The 20,333-nt window shown below is 38.7% G+C and overlaps 1 protein-coding gene across 10 annotated transcripts in view; it reads left to right on the top strand.

The window, feature by feature from the left end:
* ARVCF (ARVCF delta catenin family member) overlaps positions 1-20,333 on the top strand; it is a 299,641-nt gene that overhangs the window by 105,107 nt on the left and 174,201 nt on the right. For 4 of the 10 annotated variants that reach the window (XM_076353123.1, XM_076353124.1, XM_076353120.1 and 1 more), the window contains exons 3-5: positions 4,476-4,541; positions 13,317-13,418; positions 17,918-18,162. In XM_076353123.1, coding sequence (XP_076209238.1) covers positions 17,947-18,162 — 216 coding nt within the window. In that variant the 5' untranslated portion in view covers positions 4,476-4,541; positions 13,317-13,418; positions 17,918-17,946. Of the gene's footprint in view, positions 1-4,475; positions 4,542-6,971; positions 7,024-13,316; positions 13,419-17,917; positions 18,163-20,333 lie in introns of those variants that run through there. The other 6 variants (XM_076353131.1, XM_076353126.1, XM_076353133.1 and 3 more) reach the window with 4 other exon arrangements.

Raw genomic sequence — 20,333 nt, 5'->3', positions numbered from 1 at the left:
TTCAGGCCTGACATTTTAAAAAGCCACAGTTCTTATCTATGACATGGCTGTGTACTGATGCATGGGCTCTTTACCGCTTTTGTAATATTTATATAAAATTTATTGGCAGTAACTGCTGTTACCCAGAGCATCTATTTTGAAAGGTCTGTGTATCTATCCATGTTGACTGAGCTGTTCAGAAGGGTTTTGTAACTTTCTGGGCGTTTTGCCACTGCTTCTGTCCGAACTTTGTCCGCGTTTGTATCAGCTGGTTTAGTTAATGGTTGCTTGCTTGATGTTAACATGCTGATTTACATTACAATTAAGAATGAGTAGAGGTTTATAAGGGAACTCAAAGCTCATAAGTAACACAAAAATAATGCTGTATTAAATAAATTTCTAAAGATAATTGAGTGTAAATATTAGAATTTTAAACAGCTTGTAGTCCGCCTCTGTTGATGGAAAGCCTTATAATTACAGTGTTGCTGTTGTTAAGTGTGTTGTGTGGTAGCTGTGTTTGTATCGCATCTTTACGTGGAGAGACCTCACTTCCCATGACTGTTTCATATGTTTTGATGCAAGTTGTGACAGGGTGTATACCCATATACTGAGTTGTATAATGTAGATACCTCATGTTTGCCATCTGATATCTTATATAAAAGCAAAACTGTGTTGTCAGTCAGAATATCCTACATTTCTCTGTGAAATAAAATAGCAGTTTAGCAAATAAGGATATGGTGCGAAGGAAGAAGGAGCTTAGGGAAAAAAATTCCTTCTCCTCACCTCCTTGTCTCTTGGTTAAGAAAAGTAAATCACAGCAGATGCAAAATACAGCTCAAAGAATACTATTCAGCTCTGCCTATACTTCTGGCGATTTATCTGTGACAAAGCCCCTGCTGAGGAAAACATACAATTGGAGGGTATGAGCTTCTTGCAATCAATATGGACAAAACATGGACAGATGCATTTAACTGGGGACCAAGTGAGCTCTTTTCCACTCGTCTCTTTTTTCCATTGGTGTAACTCTTGTTAATTGAAGTTGTGCTGTTTGCAATATACTGCTGTAAGCAAGAGAAACATTAGTCCACTAAGGCTGATTTTGGGTTTGAAGTGTGTGGTGAGGGCTGTAGCTATGGATCTGCAGGTAATTTTTCTGTTTCCAAATAAATTACATCATCCAAATTCTTTATTAGTTATTTTAGTGCCAGAAATGCCAGAGAGAAGCTCATTTGAGTGACAGAAGGAGCCAAAGATACAGGCTTTCCATCCATGCCCTTGGCAAGATTTTGCAATACGTGCTTATAGTAGTATTGCAGCTGAACTGAAAAGTAGTCTGCTTGTCTATCCACACCATTTTATTGCCTCTCTCACTTATTTTGGACTTTACTACTTGCCTCACACTTGGCAGTTTTCATGGCACCTATTTCTATGCACAGGCAAGGAATCTGCTCAGTGCCACAGAATGCATTTCATTAGTGGTTTTGCGTAACGCTGTCTCCACGTCACTAATAAGCAGCCTAGCGCAGTGTGAACCAAAGGCCAAGCAAGTCCACTGAATTCAGTGGATTTACCCATGCTTTACCTATCTGAAGACTGCTTCTCACACAACTGACTGTGCAGTAACAATTTTCAAGATCTGTGTGCATGTTCAGAAGCTTTTGGAGTAAGGGACCAGGAAGGTATGATGAGTGGATTGCCAGCATAGCCCAGGCTTAGCGGATGATGCAAAATAAGACATTAGGAAAAACAAACAGTAGGAGAGGTTGCTACAGTACTTTCCATCATGCTGTTTGTGTAAAAATACTGGTCTGTCACTGCTGCATACACTTGCGATGGTATTTTTCCCTAAGCTTTCTTATAGTCCAATAAGCTACTCACATTCTCACCACATTAGAAAGAAGTTTTAATAACTAATTACGTTCACTGGAGTAGGAAAAGAACAAGCTGGTGGTTGGGATGCAGTTGTGGAACTCGCTAAATGGTAAGAAATTGTTTGCTGATAGATGCTTTACTTTCACATGCATTTTGCAGTGTCAGTGTCTTGATGTTCTGTTAAGTTCCTTATTCTGACCATATTTATCTTAATTAGTTATTATAGCTAGAGACTAATTGTCTAATTTCATTTTTTTTAGTCATTTGTTGGCAAGCGAACATAAAACCGCTCAGAATCTCTAACAGTGTGACTGGGGTAATTAGTTACAAGTGAGCAATAACAAGCAATTTGAAAAGGCATTATAGGTTTTTCTCCACCTTTCTCATCTGAGAGCTGTAAGATACTTGATTAAAATCAGCGATAAAAGTATATCACTGGAATGAAGCAGCGTTTTTGTAATGAAGTACAGGTGTTTTATTAAATGTCATGTGGTCCAAGCTGGTGGTTTTTTTTTCACCTCTCCCTCTCCCCTGCAGTACAGGTCATCTTATCAAATGGACAGCAACCAAGGGTTGAAAAAGGGACTTTGCAATATAGCCATGAGCCTCAGCAAGCTCCAGGCTTCCCAGGATTTTGGGCTCAAGCTCTCAGCTGGCATCAGCCAATATAAAACAATGCTTGGGTTCCCAATGTCAGTTAGGCTGCACCCATGTGAATGTGGTAAGAACGGGACGGTCTGTCAGCATCAGCTGATCCAGTTGTTTGCCATAACTCAGCACATTAGGGACTGTCACTCACAAGACAAGGTAGAATAGTGCCTGCCTTGCAAGAGGAGGTAGCCCATGTGGTTTTGAATTACTGTCACAACTCCTGCTGACCCACCTCTTTGCTTTATCCACAGTGAGGATGTGTTGTATTGGCAATGCAGCCTCCTCCAGACTTGCCTTGATCATCTGTTCTTATCTTATTGCTAAACTTTCTGGTTGCACAAGGTATTGAATGTTTTAACAAAAAATTCTGCTTAAAGAATAAAAGGAAATAATTAGATTTGTATTGAAAGGACACGGAGTTTTTTCTTGATAATCAACACTAAATTTCAGACTATACAAATGTGATTATCACTAGAAGATGACCAGTAATCGTGTGGGTGTTTCTTTTCTGAAGTACCTGATACCTCATGATATTTTATATATATATATTTATGAGATCTTGTGAAGTAGGAAAATGCAGTTTCTTCCCAGATTATATGATAAAAAAGGTTAAATAGCCCACAGCCATACATGAAGGCTATAGTGGATCTGGGTCTTACCCCGGATGTCCCACGTCAAGATGGATGCCTTAGGCTGCTTGTCTTCTTGACGCTGAATCAACTAAAAGAAAAAATACAGGTGGAAAAGGAGGAAGGAAAAATCAAGCAAAGTATTTTTTAAGTAGGTTTTGTCTGCTCCAGGTGACACTAAACATAAGCCAGAAATAATTAATGATTTAAAAATGGAGAATATTTTAATAAAATACATAAAATTAGCCTACTTAGCAGAGGTAGTCATATTCTTGTTATGAGACAAAAGCTAAAAGAAATTAGGCTTCAAAGAAACCCTCATCTTACATCAGAGATGTATAATTTTGTTTTAGCACCTGTTTGGTTACAGTGAGTCTGAAGGGTTGAAGTGTTTTTCCTTGCTGACCAGTGGTGTATTTATTTGGCCTTAGTGTACCTTCCAGCCAAAGGAGGAGCGGAGGGGAAGGGTCTAATGATGAAGCCATGTTGCAAGCTGGAAGTGGAAGGGTAGTGGCATGTCTGTTTTATGGGTAAACTTTAGCCTGAGTGGAACTAAGCAAGCATGATCTGCAGGAATCATCTACTTGAAATGTTCTTGGTGTCAGAAACAGAGAAAGAGACTGGGAATCCAAGACAAGGCATCCTGCTTGTTATCTGTATGAGAAATTTCTAGGATAAGTAATGCTGTAATGGGAATACTACCTGAAGCTCAAACAAAAAATGAGATGTTGAAAAATGTTGAGTTCTTTCTGGTGAATTGCGAAGGTGAATGTCTTCCTGCCCTAATTTCTCTTATTTTCTGCTGCTAGAAGAAAAAATGTCAGACAGGATGAGGTGTATTTACGTAGCCACAGTTGACACTTTTAGAGTCACTAGATGGTATTTAGACCTGGATGACTGAAAATACTATAGTGTATGCTTATGAAGGAAACATTTTTGGCTTTTAAATCTATGAATCAATGGGGAATTAAATATATTGGATTAAATTCTAAGTTTGGAAATGTTTGATATATGCACATATGGGTGGCACTTGGAGAGAGATCAAGAGGATTGGAATAGCTAGTTAGCCAAACGAGCTCTCCCTATGGAGTTTACTTTCTACACTCCAGTTCTGTGGGATTTCCATAGGGTTTCAGGTGATGGTGGAATAGATGTCGGAAGTAACACTTTTTTGTACACCAGCATGACTCAGGATGGGAAGGGGAACCAAGGGGAGATACAACTAATAGATTTCCACTGTATTATGTAAATGTTATCAATTATTTAAAAATAATCCCCTCTTCCTGCTTCCCCTAGATGGAATAAAAATGTCTTTTTTGTTATGTTTCTTTGTTTCTCTGACAGAGTTATCATCGAACTGAGGGAGAATTTTTATCTTAAAGCCACTACAAGAAAGGAACACTATAAAAGGTATTGTGTTTCTGCAGTTGCTCACCAAGTCTCTTGAGTATTTTGCTGCTTTGTCATCATGTATGTTCTTAAATCATTGTCCTTTTATTTTTTTAAATTATCTTTACACCTCTCAGAAATTCATTAGTTTGCATGCTATTGAAGGCCTACTAAAATTTGTTTTAAAATGGTAGAATGGTTGAGGAGCAGAAAGAAGGAAATACCCATGATAAATATTAAAACTGTGGAACTAGGACAGGAACCTCTGTAACTCTATATTGTGTTGAGAGATGACGCACTGGCGAGGCTAAAATTGAAGTGCTAGCTGAGGAAAACAGGGATGACAATTTTCTCTTTTGTGACTTCACACCATCTCTGATCCATGTCTCCCTTCTCCTTCTACCATGGAAATCCTCATTTAGTTTCATTCTACCCCTGACAGAGCAGGGAATGTCTCTTACTGCATGACTTCTTCCTACGGCCACATTTACAGCAGGCGGACTCTAAGCATTCACTTCCTATCCCATTCTCAGCTTGTGCTCGTGCTTTCCTAAGGTTTTTCTGTACCTGAACAAGCTAGATTAAAGGCTATGGTTATGTCCTGCATTCCACCTCTTTCCGCAGCAAGGGTCATGCTCTTAAGATGTGTCTTCCTCTTTCCATTCCCTCCCTGCCAACTATGTCTTAGCCTCTCTTGAGATGGAAAGGCCAGTCCTCTGGTTGCTTAGAGGATGACCGCAAGCATTTTCAGCTGCTGTGAATTCATCTCAATACTTTGGTGTGTCTGTTTTAAATCTGAGGGCTTGGTGGTGAATAATGGGATTAAATATTAAAGTACTCTGTTGTTTTCCTGAAATACTACTCCCTTCTGTGTACTGCTTTATTTTTCTCAATGTAGGTGGATCATAGTTTTAGCCAAGCATTCTTTGAAAATAATCCTCTGAATAATAAGTATCATGTTACTGATTTTTATAAAGTTCTTTCCATTTTCATTTGATTATTTTTAGATTAAACACTGTCCCTTTTATATAAGTTAAAACTGAAAGTGTATATAGCCCATTTAAAGTTTCAAAGCCGTTTGTGGGAAGGATTCTCAACAGAGTTTACATTGTATTTACTGTCGGAATTGTCTCCTACTTACCTCTGTTTACTTATATAGTCTTAATGAAATGAGTTAAAAGTTTTTATTATAGCTGGAATGCATTCCTATTTATACCGTGCAGGATTTTAATTTTGATATAATAGAGGAAATTTGTTTTAAACTTTTGAAGTGGCTAGACAGTTAAAGCAAAATTATTATTTTTCCCACTCAGTGCAGTTACCAGCAGAATGGTTATTAAAAAGGGATGTTTGAATAGAAAGTTGGTTCTTGGAGCAGATCTTCAGTGATCTGAAAGAAATATTTCTGCTTCCAAATAACTGTAATTAGGCACTAGTGATAAGTGCATTCCTGGAAAGAAGAAATATTATTGATGTGCGATATAAGCTACAAAAAGCATGAAGATTTAGTCAAAGATACAAAAGTAGGATAGCCTTGGAAGGGATGAGGTCAGTGTCTAACTATAGCTATCTGGAAGAAAACGATCTGTCCAAAAGACAATTGATAGTGAACCCCTAAATCCAATACTTTCCGCAATTTCTACTGATTTTCAGGTCAGGGTCAACCTCAGCACAGACGACAGTTTAAATGTGGTCGTTGTCCAGTTGAAATGGAGGCTTATGATAAGGTCAAATTCAGAATAGGTTTTATAGGCAGGAAAAGAGGGATAGGGAGAAGGGGGAATCCCTGGGGGTTCAGCAGGGGTGTTGGTATGTTGCCAGCTGCAAGGTTGTGGTGACCTCCGCCACCCTTTCAGCCGCATACGGAGCAGAAGGGAGACACCATATCCCGGTGCTGTGCTGCCAGCCGTAGGGCTGCCGACTGAGAGCAGGCTGCTTGACCGTGTCTTCAGAGCCACTAACAGAAGAAACTTGCACAAAGATTTCCCTAACTGATATGAGTGACAGTCAAATTATTCTAGCTGAAGTTTTCCTAAAAGACAAATAAAGCCTAAAGGAAAGATCTACCAGGGAAAACTTCAGCCCAAACGTTTAAATTTTGATAGAGCTAGAAGCCAATGAATAAAAAGCTCTTATAATAAAGATATGAATCTTAGTTGTGAAAATTGCTATTTGCAGTGATGTAATAAAAATACTTTTTGATAAATGTACGAATGTAACACTTTGCAGACTAAGCACAGCACTGCATTTCTGCTTCATGCAAGTGAAGATCTAAATGAGTAAAGAACGCTTGAGTCTGGACTAATCAATGGGGTTACTATGGCATCTTGATTTACCCAATGATATGGACGAGGCACGTCCTGGACATGATTCTCTGAAGGCTATTTGACGGCCAGTGTAACCCCAAAGAAGCCAATATGCTTGGCTAATAGAATAGAAAATGCTTCTCAGTGATAAAGATTTCTGCTTTGAAGATTCAGCAATGTTTTGCGCCTGAAAACAGGTAAGTTAAATTGGCAGTTCTTGTGACATTGTTTCTGCCCCTCGAACAGGCGGCAACGCTCTGGAGCAGGACGTTTTTCCAATGTGTAACAAAGACTGTTCTGTTGGCAATGTTAGAGAGATGTTACACGCCAAAATCCATCCTATGGAATGATGAGTCTCTCTGAGACTATCATTAAAATGTATCTGTTTTTCCTGCCTTTATATGTTTATGCATGAGCTGGATAATTATTCAAGACATCAGATGAGCTAAATACTTTTATTTTGCTCAGATATTATTTATTAGTTCTCAAATGCTTGTTTGCCTTGTAACACTAAAAAGCTGTGGTGTTAATCAGCACAAACTTGGATTGCATCCTAAACTTACACGGGTAAAATGAACTTGGACTGCATTTTAAATACACAGATGCTGAAACAGTGAAGGGTCTATCACTGCCATCTTTGAATCTGCACATAGAGTTGCAGAAAGCAGATCTATAGTTTTGGTCTAATGGAGTAGGTTTACTTAGTGCCTCAGGCTTCCAAATTTAGCTTTGTGAAAAAAAATACTTGATTTAGAATGAGACAGATGTTACTGGAGAGAATTAGAGCTAGTGGGCCTCGTTCTGTTTCTTCCCTCTTTTTGTATTGCTTTAATCTCCTCTTCATTGATACTGTTCCTGGTTTAAAGCAATGTAAGGTCAAAATCTGGTTGTTTTTAATGAGAGAGGTTGAAATATGGGAGAGTAACGCAGTAGGATTGGTTGGTAAGCAGCTGATAAAATTAATTTGATTTAGTAGCTTCCAGAATTAAACATGAATATTGACATTTTTCCTTTCCTGTTTATACTAATGTTTTCAGTTCCCTGGTGGAGCAATAGAGCAGCCACACAAGCCACTAGATATGACTGTGAGAGTTAAACAAGACACGTGTTTAGAAAAACAGGAGAGGGGTTTTTGTTTTGGTTTTTCTCCTGAAAGCAGTAAGAAAACCACAGGGAAGATGCTTGCTCTGAACACTTCAGAACTGTGATTTTTTTTTTTCCCCCCCCCTAGCAATGCCAGTTTGTTTATTGGCATAAAATGCTATGGGAGATATTAAGTATTTGATTCAGATGGATTAAAAGATCTATTTCCTTTTGATGCATTTATTTGCATTAATCTTAAAAGTAGTAACTGGAAATGCCCTCATAAACCCTGAGATTGGAGCCCTAGAATTAAAAACATTCGTTATTACCCAGGAATGTAGCTATGTAGCCTTTCTTCTGCTGTAATCTACGGATCTCATTTAGCTGCATGCAGCCCTGTTCTGAAACATAAAAGGAAGGAAATCTCTCAATAGCCTGAAATCAAATTATCTCTCTGTGTTAATCTACATGTAAAACACCCAAGCCCACTTCTTTAAAGGAAAATAGTTAACTGATAAGCAAAGCTAGACTGTGTGCTTTGGATACAAGAATTAAGTGGAGTTTTTTGGGGTTTTTTGTCTGCAGAGTACTATTTATAGCATCAATTAACTCCTCATGGTTGGGATAATTCATTTGACACATCTGTTGCTGAGCTTAAACACTCACTGTTCTGTGGGGTCACAGTTGGATTTTTTTCCTCTCCTCTCAAACCGTGTGGTGAAATGACCATTTTCTAACTAATGGCAGTTAGTTTAAATACACTGTCTACTGACACCGTTATTGTATCATTTGGAACAGATGAAGCAGGCTGTTGGTCAACCTAACTGCACAGCTGACCTGATCTTTGTTGCTTGCCATTTTGTTATTTATTTTATCTGTTAGAAGATAGCACAATAATCTCTTTTATGAAAGGATGATTATGACCATCTGCAGGATTTTCCAGCCTTGCTGTAATATTTCAGTTATTCCATTTTGCCAATGAGAAACTGGTCTGGCTATGGAAATTGCTGCCTACCCACTGACTCTCTTGTTCCTACGTTTTGTGAAATGGAGATTTAATGCTTGTAAATATATGGCTGTTTTCAGCTGTAGGTTCACACACACACACAGTTTCAGACTGCATTTCTGTCAGTAGCTTTTCTCTTAAAATGGAAGCCCTTTTACCAAAACTCAAAACATCTAGAAGCCAAGAAAAATGAGGATACTTGTATATTGTTTAGTGAAATCTTTTAAGTATTCTGTGGAAGTAATTGCATAAGGTTGTAACAGTTTGTTCATGTGATTGGCTTATTTATGGCCAAAGCCAAGCTTTAAAATACTAGGGGAAGAACTAGGGAGTGAAGTTATGAACTATGCTGCTTTTGATCTTTATCTTTTTCTCTTTCTCATTGAAATAGCCCTGTTCTAAGAATAGACTTATTGATTTTTGGTGGCTCTGCTTGCAAGGTAGCCTCTACGGTAAGGAAGTATTTCTGTTGAAAATGAGATCAGACCCAGTCCATCCATACAACCCTATGCAGACAACAATGCATTGATAGTTAATTTAATGCCTGATACTATCTAGCATTCACATAAGCTGTATTGCTTGAGTTTGGTTTTTTTTTCCTAGCTGCTTGGAAGACAGTATTCTAGTAAAATGGTTATAGTGGAATTTTCTACTTGATAAAAGTTTGCACAGATTGTCTGTTTCTGCTCGCAGTGGAAGCACAGTGGTTAAACTGTCTATTGATGTCAGTGAGAATCAGATTGGGGTCAGAGGAAGTGGTGAAGCTTGGTACCGTATAGCTTCTGCTAAAAGCATCTATGTGAATACTTGGAAACCTGCATATACATGAAGCAGAAAGGGACCACAAAGTGCAATCAATTTTTAAGTAGAACTCCTTATTGATTTCAGTGGGGGAGACCTTTGAAAAATCAATGACATGCAGCAGCTTTAGGATGCAATGACATGTGTTCTATGGTGTTAAAGTGATCGGCCTGTGAACTAATCAAGCCGGTAACAATCATGTTTGGAAAGTTCCAAGGCAGAAGAAAAGGTGTCAGAGGTTTGAGAAGCAGCAAATTTACTATTCATATTCCAAAAGAGATAGCAAAGTATGATCTTGTTCATTCTAGCTTTAACTTCCCAGTTGCATTTTATTTCTGTAGAAAAACAAAAAATATAAAGAGGAATATAAAAGTTTCTGGGGATATGTAAACATAGGCCTATTCATTATAATGTACAGTATTAAGCAAATGGAATTGCTGAAATCTTCAAAAAATTCTGAATTTTTCCATGAGATTTGTGCACACCATTCAGCTCAGCTGGTTACTTCAGACTTGGCTTCTTGATACGGGGGGGAGGGGAGTGCTGTCTCCCAAATGCCACCCAACTAAAGTAGATAAATAGAAATTAAGTTGTGCAAAACAGTGATTCTCTTTATGTAGGGAATGAAATATTAATGCTAATATTTTCATAGTCGTGGCTGAGTTGACAGAATTAAGACTTATTGAGATAGAACAATAGCAAGGGATTTTAACTGTCACATTCAAATTCAGCAGATGTGTACTAAAGTCAGAATTCAGCCATCTCTACGTTGTTCAGTCTTTTGATATTTACAAGATTTTTAAAAAAACTATTCCGCCTAGACACTCACATGAAAATATATGGGGAGTGTTTCTTTACACAGAGGATTTACAGTGCACAGTGTGAATTTATAGACTATCGCATACCCCATTAAACCTTAGTGTGGACACTTAGTAGGTGTGAGGTAACGTGATGCCGCTTTGCTGTGCTGTTCTATGCTTAATTAACACAAACACTGATCTTTGAAGGAAGTGTGGCATAATGAGTGCTCTGTGAAAGAAGACTTCAGCTTACTCAGTGTAGACAAGTTCTTAGGTCCTGGAGAGCAAGAGCTCTGCTTCAGAAAGGTGCTGTTACGCTGTTCTGGTCTATGAATGATAAATTTCAAAGAGAAATGGAAATTTTTTACGTTGGCTAAAACTAATCATAGGCTAAAACATTTACTTTAAAAATTGCCCTTGTAAAAATATTTCAATTTGAAGTTTAATGCATTACTGAGTTATTTATGCTATTATATGTATGCAGTTGTTATAAAGGTGTTCTGTATTGCTCTAATTTATTTTCCTTTCCATTTGGGAGTACAGTATAGCAATTGAAATGTATCTTATTAGGGAAATAGAGCAACAGTATAATTAAAGCTATGTAGGCACACTGTATCACCAAGCCCTGAAAACACTGCATGAATTTTTGGAAGGAAAACCCAAAAAATTCCTAGTAGCAAACTGCTGAAGTGAGGAATCGTTACTGAAGGGAAGCTGTAGAAAGACGACTGGTATCATTTAAACATGCACTGACTAATCCACGAGAGAGAATGTATTAGATATAAGAAAATTCTGTATTCTTTTTTGCTGAGAACTGTATCTTTTGTAAGTTAATACAATATGATTTCAGTGCTTTTAATTAAGAGGTTAATTAAAGTATTAATTTTCAAATGGACTGGGAAGGATTATGGTAAGATTGGAGATGTTATGGTGCTACTGACCAGAGCCAGTTCTGTAGTGAGTGAAGTGTTGGAACTGTATTGCGCATACAAAGATGTATGTGTGTCTGGATTCTTTTGTTGGCGTTGCCAAACCCAGACCGTAGTCTGATATTCTGCAAATTTAGTCACAGAATTTATTTATTTCTACAAAATGATTCCTGCTGGATGATCGGATGAAATTTCCTACTGATGTAAAACCTCAAATATTACACACTGACATTTTTTCTGCAGTAATAGAACTGGTGAGCTGCAGTGTTCATTGCTATGTCCTTAAGATCCAAAGTTCCTTCTGAAGGAGTTTTCCTGGTAGCATTTCCTCTGCCCTTGTTCCTTCCCTAGTTCAAGCCTTGTTTCACAGACTGCTTCTGTCCAAAGGAACAAAAAAACCCTGACCAGCTTTTTTTTGTTTCTTTTGACACCAACACAGTATGTCTGTCTGTGCCTATGAGAGAACTATATTGAAATAGCTTTCTTTGTGAATTCCTCATTGCTATTCATTGGCGGAGATTGTCACGTAAGGGTCAAATTAGAACTCAGTCAACCGAGCAGCAACGAGAGGAGCCAGGCTCAGGATAGATTTCGCCATAAGGTCTGAGAAGCAGTTTATTTGGAATTTGTTATGTGTAATATATATATATTTTATTTTACTTTCCACAGTGTTGCTCTTTTATCTGTAGAAACTGAATTATGCTTAATTTATTCCTGCTGGTCATTTACTTGAGAATTAGTCGTTCTCTCACTCTGCCACCTGACTTTCATCTTTGGGCATATCTTTGCACTGCTTTGTTATATCTAGTAAGTTCTGAGCATAGAATTTATTTCTGTCAGTCTAAGAAAAACGAGTTTTTTGGCGTGATGGTTCCACGTCCTTTGAGATTGGATCCATGCAAAGAAAGGATCGTATTTCTGGTAACTTGGCTGAAACACAAGAAATTTTGTTTATGCTAGCTTCAGGAAGGCAGACAGTACCTGGTCAAGCATAAAATCTGCTGGGGCAAAATTACTCTCTGAAAATGTTCTAAAACATTTGAACCAGAGTTTGTACTGGCTCTGCATTTCATGCCATGTGGTTGCAGCATTTTTGATGTGGTAGTAGCTTAAAACTGGATATACTGCTTCACAGAACCATGCCTTTGCGAAATGGATTCTGTTCTGTACATTCTCCAGCAAAAACAGGTACTAAATTTGCAGTCACTGACCCAGCGAAGTTTTGGTGCTAACTGTTTTAAGACAAAACAGGTCAGTGATTTACAGAGCTACACGGATGACCTAGTATCCCAAAACCTACTTTCGCTTGGGTTTCATATAGGATCAAATTACAGACATGTAGAACAAACAAAGTGGCTGTAAGCTATTGTGCAGTGTCCATCTTTTAGAAATTAATGTACCCTCTCTAACAGGTATCTATGAAATGATCTTGAGCCATTTGGGGGCTCATACATCAGACATGGGGCCTAAAGTTGCGTGCCTAAATAATTATTCTCATTTCTGAGAGCATCATGTTAGGTTTCTGTGTTTTAAAATGTTTGGCTACAATGTCCAGTTTTGTAACATTCAACATCCTCATTCCAGTCCAGAGTTTTCCCTGATTTAGGACATTAACAGTAAGTCTCGAAGGAACATGCAAGTATTGATCACTGATAACAAATCAGATTAACCAGGGTGGTTTTTTTTTTTTCCTTACGAGTCTCAGGATTGGCTTCTCTGAATATTGTTTCTGTTTCCTCCAAGTTAGGAGGAAAACAGTATAATAAATAATTTATACAACATAGCGAGGAGAACCTGGGAGATGACTGTGTACAGAAGAGGCTGTAATACCTTATTAACTAACTCTGTCTTCTCTTTCCTCTCCCTTGTAGCTGGTTCTGTTTGAGGCTGCTCTCCTGCTTTGTCCATACTTTTCTGGTCTTAGTGGGGGATGTCACAGCAGCTCTAACGTTCAGACCCCAGTAATCCACTAGGTGTGTATCGCTTGGTTTTCTCTGCATGCTTTCCGATATTGCATGGGGGCTAACAGTCATTTTATGCTACTCATGTCTTGTGACACTTCAGGGTGAAAACATAATTAGCATGCATTATGCTTCAGTTCCGTAGATTATTTAAGCCCCATTTTTGCTTTTATTCTGATGGTTTTCTTCCCTGTAGAAGCGCATAGCTACTGTTTCCATGCATGCTCACAGGCCTTCATGTTTGCTCCTACAGCTGCTGATTTGCTGTATGTACAAGCTTCTTGTTGCTCATCATAGTACCATCTCTTGTCAGCAGGACCTAGTGGATTTGAATTGGGCTGGGAGAGAGCAATAGTGGGACAGTTATGCTCAGTATTCAGACTATTGGACCTGAGAAATCTCCTGTGTGCCCCGAGAGCTACTTCCCCTCCTGCTGAGAGATGCCTCTGCGATGTTCTGTAGCTGACTGGTGGACACTGTTCTCTTCAAACGCAGCTCAGTCAAGAATACTTTGAAAAGTGCAGGTGATTTGAGGTTCTCCGGGACCATTAGGATTTAGGTGCCCAAATCTCACAGAACTTGACCCCTCTTAATCTCAAGGGCTCTTTAAAAACTCTTGACTATCAGCTACATCCTATATTAGCAAAATTAGCGTGCATGGTTTACTCACTTTTTTTGCAGAGTACCAAGTGACCATAGGCATGTCAGTGTTTCCAAGAGCCTTCAAAGAGCTGGGGTATTAGTAGTGCGTAGGACCCCCTTTTTGGGGGGTGATTTTCATCCCTATTGAGCACTTAAGCTGTATTGACTTACAGGAGGCCATATGATGCATTAGTTCTTCATATGAACAGTCTGACAAAACAGATCCTCTTACTTTGCTCTAACTCTAACGCAACACTAATATATTTAGAGTCACGTAGGCAGGAGAGAGATTTGCTGCTGTCAGCGTAGCCTTTGACACTCTGTAGGCAACTGTTTGCTGTGTTTAGAAGTGCAGTCTAAGGAATAATCTTTACCTGGCTGCTATAGGTCTAATGTTTTCATTTATTTATACCCTTTTCAATGTGCACTTGAATTTATTTACAAATGATAGCAAATTGCAAGTGGCAGCCTCAGTAACTAACTCATGAGTCAGTACTTTTATTTTTCTGCTCTAGTCTAGACTGCTGATAATGTAAATTGTTGAAACCCTGGGTAAATAATTGGGAGTGCAATCAACAGCAAGCAAGAATTTATCTGCTAATAAAACATTTGAAATGCAGAAGTCTGCCTTTGTCCCACAGTTCTTAAAAGGCAGTTATTGGTCCTGCTGTTGTTTCTGCATAGTAGTTAGGATTTTTATGGTCGCTAATTGTACATCTGAAAATTTATATAGTTTATTTTCTGCCTGTGTTTTTCTTTGCACAGAGAAAAGCACAGTATTTATGATTGTAGGGAGGTTAACATTATATTTTCTGCATGGAGATCTCTGTAGCTCTCTAGAGATTTGTACCATTTATAGAACCCAAATTTTCTAGGTTCTCTCATGTGTGGCATCAAGGGCTTATAGCTCATTAAGGATTTTCTGAATGGGATCTTTGTCACATTCTCAGAATGTGACTTGAAAGTTATATACCAGCTCAGTCATCAACTCTGACTTTTATTATTAAAGTTGTTACTGCTTCAGAATCTGTATTAGAGGAGGTGCTTCTCGATTTTTCATGCTGCTATTGGTAATGCTTTTCCTTAGAACAGAAACTTGCATTATATATTCTAAAGGGAACCTGTTTTTTTAAATTTCGTTACTGTAGTTTACATCTTGTCATCTTCTTCCTACATCCCTACTTGATTCACTTTTTGAAATTAGTCCATAGAAGTATCCAACCTCTTGGGTCCCCAAAAGATAACGGCTATGTCATATCATAGTCGCATGTGAGAAAGAGCTGTTTTAGCTGCAGACAGTGAATTGCCTGAAAGATGGACCCCTGTGGGGAGTGATTGAGGAAACTTGAGTTCCTGCTCTGCAGCATCTCTAAGGAGCCTGTCTCCATTCATTAACCCCTGACCCATCCGGATTCTTTTTTTTTTTCTTGGGCCTGGAGCATCCCCTCATCTGAGGTGTATTTGGATCTGTGTGTCAGTCAGGCTGTTCCTCTGCTCTAGCATAAGGGCAGTGACAATTAGTAAGCAGGTAGCTGTCTTTAAGAATACATAGTTAGAAATGCCCCCCACCCCAACCCCCATGTATGTTTTTCCCAAAATATGACTAGCGCCTGGGTCTGTGAAGTCCCACTTATTTCACACTCCCTCTAAGGAGTCTGCGAGCATGTCTGCACTACTGGGCGGAAAGACAACAAACAGAGCTGTCTCCATCTGTGCAAAGCAGGGAAGCACAAAAGCAGAAACATGCACATGAGCCAGCTTAGGTCCAGAAAGTCTGGCTGTGTTTATGTGTAGCTGTGCCAGGGCTAAATCATGCTGAGATGCAGCAGGTGAGTCACGCAGTCCTGTCCTGTGTTATACAGGCTTCCTGTGAGTCACACTATCCTTTTAGACGGTTGTGATTCTCCTTTGCAGAAACCAATGTACTCTCTGAAGGTTTTATAGACTTTTAATAATCTAGCAAAACAAGGTTCAGTGTGGAAGGTCTCTGAAGTTGACAGCTTGGTCTATATTTGACTAGTTTGCGACATCTGGAAAACCCTTTGGTGGTTTTTTGTTTTCTTTCAGAATCTCAGTAGAAGTTAAATCAATGCAAAAATGAGAAAAGTCACTTCTGCTTACTGGTCTGAAAACATGAAAGGCTCGAATCATGGTTATATGTAAACATTATGAGATTAATACATGGTAATCCTTACACTGTTTCCAACGTGATTTCATATCGCCCTGATTCCTTTCAACAGCAACTCCCTAGGAGTTAACAGTGAACCACAGAGCTAGTGGCAGGTTATTTCCCATGAAATCAAGGTGTACGTCATTGGTTTTGGGTCTGTTACTTCTGCCCCAGCGTCTTTTGGGCTTGTTGGATGATTTCAACCACGTATGACAAAAGAAGGGAGACCTCGGGCCTACTTAGGAGTTTCCAACAAACTGTAAAAACATGCAGCTTAATATCTACTAATATCCCTCTTTTGGGAACATAACAGTATATGACCATGTTATCATTAGCTACCAAAGGATCAGCACAGGGGAGAGACCCGATAAATGTAACAGTCATGGAAAACATCAGTCAAGAGCGTGCATCATCTAAAGGCGCTGAACAATGAAATGCAAAGCTTCAGGAAACCAGTGTTTGGTACTATCAGTGCTCATGGAAATCCTTGTTGATAGGTGGAAAACAAGGAATCTCTGATAGCAGGAAGAATCGCTCCTGATTTGCACATCAAGGGACAATTTCTAGGGACGTAACTCTCAGCGCAGAATATGAACTGTTCTTGAAGTACAGGAGCTGGAGAAAATTCTGCCTCTGTGCTCATCTCAGAGGTGCTCTAAGTAGTTTAGTAGTAAATAGTAGTAAACTAGTTACTTGTTTAGCTTTAGTGAAAGGGTTCTGTTGAAGCCACCATTTAAGCTTATATTATGTTGCTGATTTTATACTCTTATGAAAACATTTTAAATGATGTTCACATTATAGATCTGTGGAGTCAGTGGGGAGTTTTGCTGCATGTACCATACAGATGGAGATAGGGTTTTAAATGGAATACTTCATAACCCTGCTAGAGAAGACATAAGGCAGAAGATCTATCCCATCTAGCTGGTTTCTGAGTTGTTCTTTTTTCTGCGTTGAGAGACAAGCAGTCCTGTGTGTTTTCCGTGGAAGATGTTTGATTTTGGCTTTTTCATTTGCATTATTATCGAACAGCTGCATGAAGGACTGTTTCATTGGCTACCATGCTGAAATCATCAAGCACATTTCAACTGCAATTGCACTGTCTGCATTTAAAAATATCTTCCATATTACAGTGAACTCTATAATTTAAAAATGAAAACTATTTTCAGCTACTGTCTGCTAAATTTGGGGGAGGTTCCATTCACTTGGAAAAAATGGACACAACTGTTGTCTTGCACCATGAAGTTTCTGTCTTTAAAAATGTTAAGCTTCTCACTTGTGCTATTAAAGACAAAAATTCCAGGTGTCTATAGTGAGAAAGATTGTGTTCCTCATTCCCTCCAAATCTGTATCTTTTTTAATATATTTCTTTTAAGTACATTATTATTTGCACAGTGAAATTAGCTTTGCAAGAGGGATGAAAACCCTTGTCAGAGCAATTTTAGCAAAAAGATCAAAGGAATTAAATATAAATTCTTTACAAGGTGAGCATGTGGGTTTGTTTTTTTTTTTAACAGGGCAACCTTGGATTAATTACTTTTAATTTAAAATCAAATCAATAGATGGAAAGGAGTACTGCAGTTTGCTTCTTAGAGTGAACAGTATTTTAGTAGGGTGACTAACAATGTGCATTTTTATTTTTAACCTCTGACCTGTGCCCTCCCCACCCCTTTACCTAACCCTTTTCATTTGCCCTGGTCAGTTAACAGGCAGGAGCATTTGAAAACAATCATGGATGACTATGATATCAGGTCTGCTGCCAGCATTTTAGCATCTGTTAAAGAGCAAGAGGCTCGTTTCGAGCGGCTTACCCGTGCACTTGAGGAAGAGCGGCGCAATGTCTCCTTGCAACTAGAGCGTGCCAATCTGCCAGCAGACCGAATGAGCATTTGCAACATTGGCAATGGTCAGCCACTGGCAACCGCCTGGCAGCAGCTTGTACTGCAGGTAACAGCCTGCTCATTTTACCTGTTGCTAGAGTTCACCTATACCAGAATTTCCCATTCCAGAAAGTCAGGTGCATCTTGTTTGTCATCAGCATTTCATTCTGTAGCTTGTCTTCTGATACCCCAGAGTTGGTATGCTTCATCAATTAATTTGGTAGCTCAGACTTCAGAGCCTTGGCTTAGAAGTTGCTCTTACTTCCTCTTAGCTCATGGGATACTTTTAAAAATGTATGCAACCTTGAGTATTAAACCCTAAAGAGAGATCTTCACACCCTCCTCTAAATCTGTGCACTTGCTGTAAGTATGGTGATGTGCTGGTGATTGAAAAAGAAGGCTGAATCATCATCTCCATAGCAAACAAAATTTCCATTAGAAATACTTGGACTTTGAATAGAGGGAACAGCATGAAAAGCAGGGATTTCCCTCCTGCGAAGTCGTATTGTTTGTGTAGGGAGGACTTCATAATTTGTTTCTCATGTTTACTGAATTGATAGACTTTATTGTAATGATGCAAACTGGTGTTGTGGTAGCCTTAGATTTCTAAATATTGTTTTGCTTGATATGTGTTCTTTAACTGTTTAAATGTGCGATGATAAACTACTTACATCTCTAAATTAAAGCTCGCAAATCACTCTGACATGCAAGGTAAGTCATGCAGAAGCAATAGTGCCATTTGTGAAGGTCTGTTTCCTAAGAAAATATCGTTCAATTCAGAGAGAAACTCCAGGCTATGGGGATTCTAAAAGTTGTTTCCCAATTATACCAGACTGTTTTACAATTATACTTGCATTGAGCTGTATTCAGGCAGACTTTACATTACATTATGTTAGCACAGCTTTTCTATTAACAGCTGCCATGTTTCTGTACATGTAGATGCTTGAATATGTGACTTCATGTGAAAGGAGCAGCCTGCACTGGTTAGGCTAAAAGTCTGACAGTACCTGGTAGAAGCTGTAGGTTCTTATCCTCTTGATTAGCAGCTGGGCTGGGGAGAGGGGAGATGTGCTTACATATTTTTTTATATGAAAAAGGACAAGTTCAACTTCACTTTTTCTGAATGACTTTGTGCAAAGTGCCTGATTAATAGCTCCAGAATGAAATTCCTTATCCACAAAACTGATGAAGCATGAGTTTTCTGCAGTCTTATGGCTTAAGGTCTAACCACTTCCAAGAAAACTTAATGAAAGAGTTTAAGTTACTGGGGTCTACGTGACTCTTATGGAGAAACAGCCCCTGTAAGTGACCCCAGACTGAATCTGTGTACACTCAGCTGATTGCCACTGGGCGAGGGGAGCTGTAATTCATAAATAATTAGTGTTGAGGTTTTTAGAGTAGATTGTATATGAAATAAAATGGTTGAATAGCTAAATATGCACAGTTAAGAATTAATGTAAGGTTATTTGTGTGAATTTTCATTAAATATACTGAGGGCCAAATTCCTCCCTGACCTACTTGAATTAAATAGTGTTTAAATGAAGGGTGAAAGCTGTACATTCAGTCTTATGCAGAATATATAATGATTTCATCTTTACTATTATATGTTGCATTTCATTGTTAAGAGTACACAAAGCAAAAGGCACTCTACACTCTGCTGGCTGTAAGGATTGCTTATGCACTACAGTGAAATGCAACTATCTCTGAAGCTGTGTTTCAGTGAGGACTGACTGATTTCTGCTTATCACCCTATTCAACCTTTTGTTGTAAGTAATATTACAAAATAACTCAAGTAGTAGCTTCTCCGTTTGGAAGTTGCATAGGTGATTATACGTAATCTAGTTATTCTGAGTAGAATTTGGGCAAAAAAATAGGGTTAACTCCATTTTATGAGAATGCCAAATAATCTTTAATGATCTCCACAACCAGGCATCAGTTTTCCATGTTAGAATCATAGAATTCTTTAGGTTGGAAAAGACCTTTTAAGATCATCAAGTCCAACCGTTAACCTAGCACTACCAAGTCCACCACTAAACCATGTCCCTGAGCACCACATCTACAGGTCTTTTAAATACCTCCAGCGATGGGGACTCCACCACTTCCCTGGGCAGCCTCTTCCAATGCTTGACAACCCTTTCGGTGAAGAAATTTTTCCTAATATCCAACCTAAACCTCCCCTGGAACAACTTGAGGCCGTTTCTTCTTGTCCTATCGCTTGTTACTTGGGAGAAGAGACCG

Source organism: Aptenodytes patagonicus, chromosome 15 (genome assembly GCF_965638725.1).
Source record: "Aptenodytes patagonicus chromosome 15, bAptPat1.pri.cur, whole genome shotgun sequence".
Classification (NCBI taxonomy): Eukaryota; Metazoa; Chordata; class Aves; order Sphenisciformes; family Spheniscidae; genus Aptenodytes; species Aptenodytes patagonicus.
Note: the sequence above shows the minus strand (reverse complement) of the source record. Positions and strands in the feature narration are given on the sequence as shown.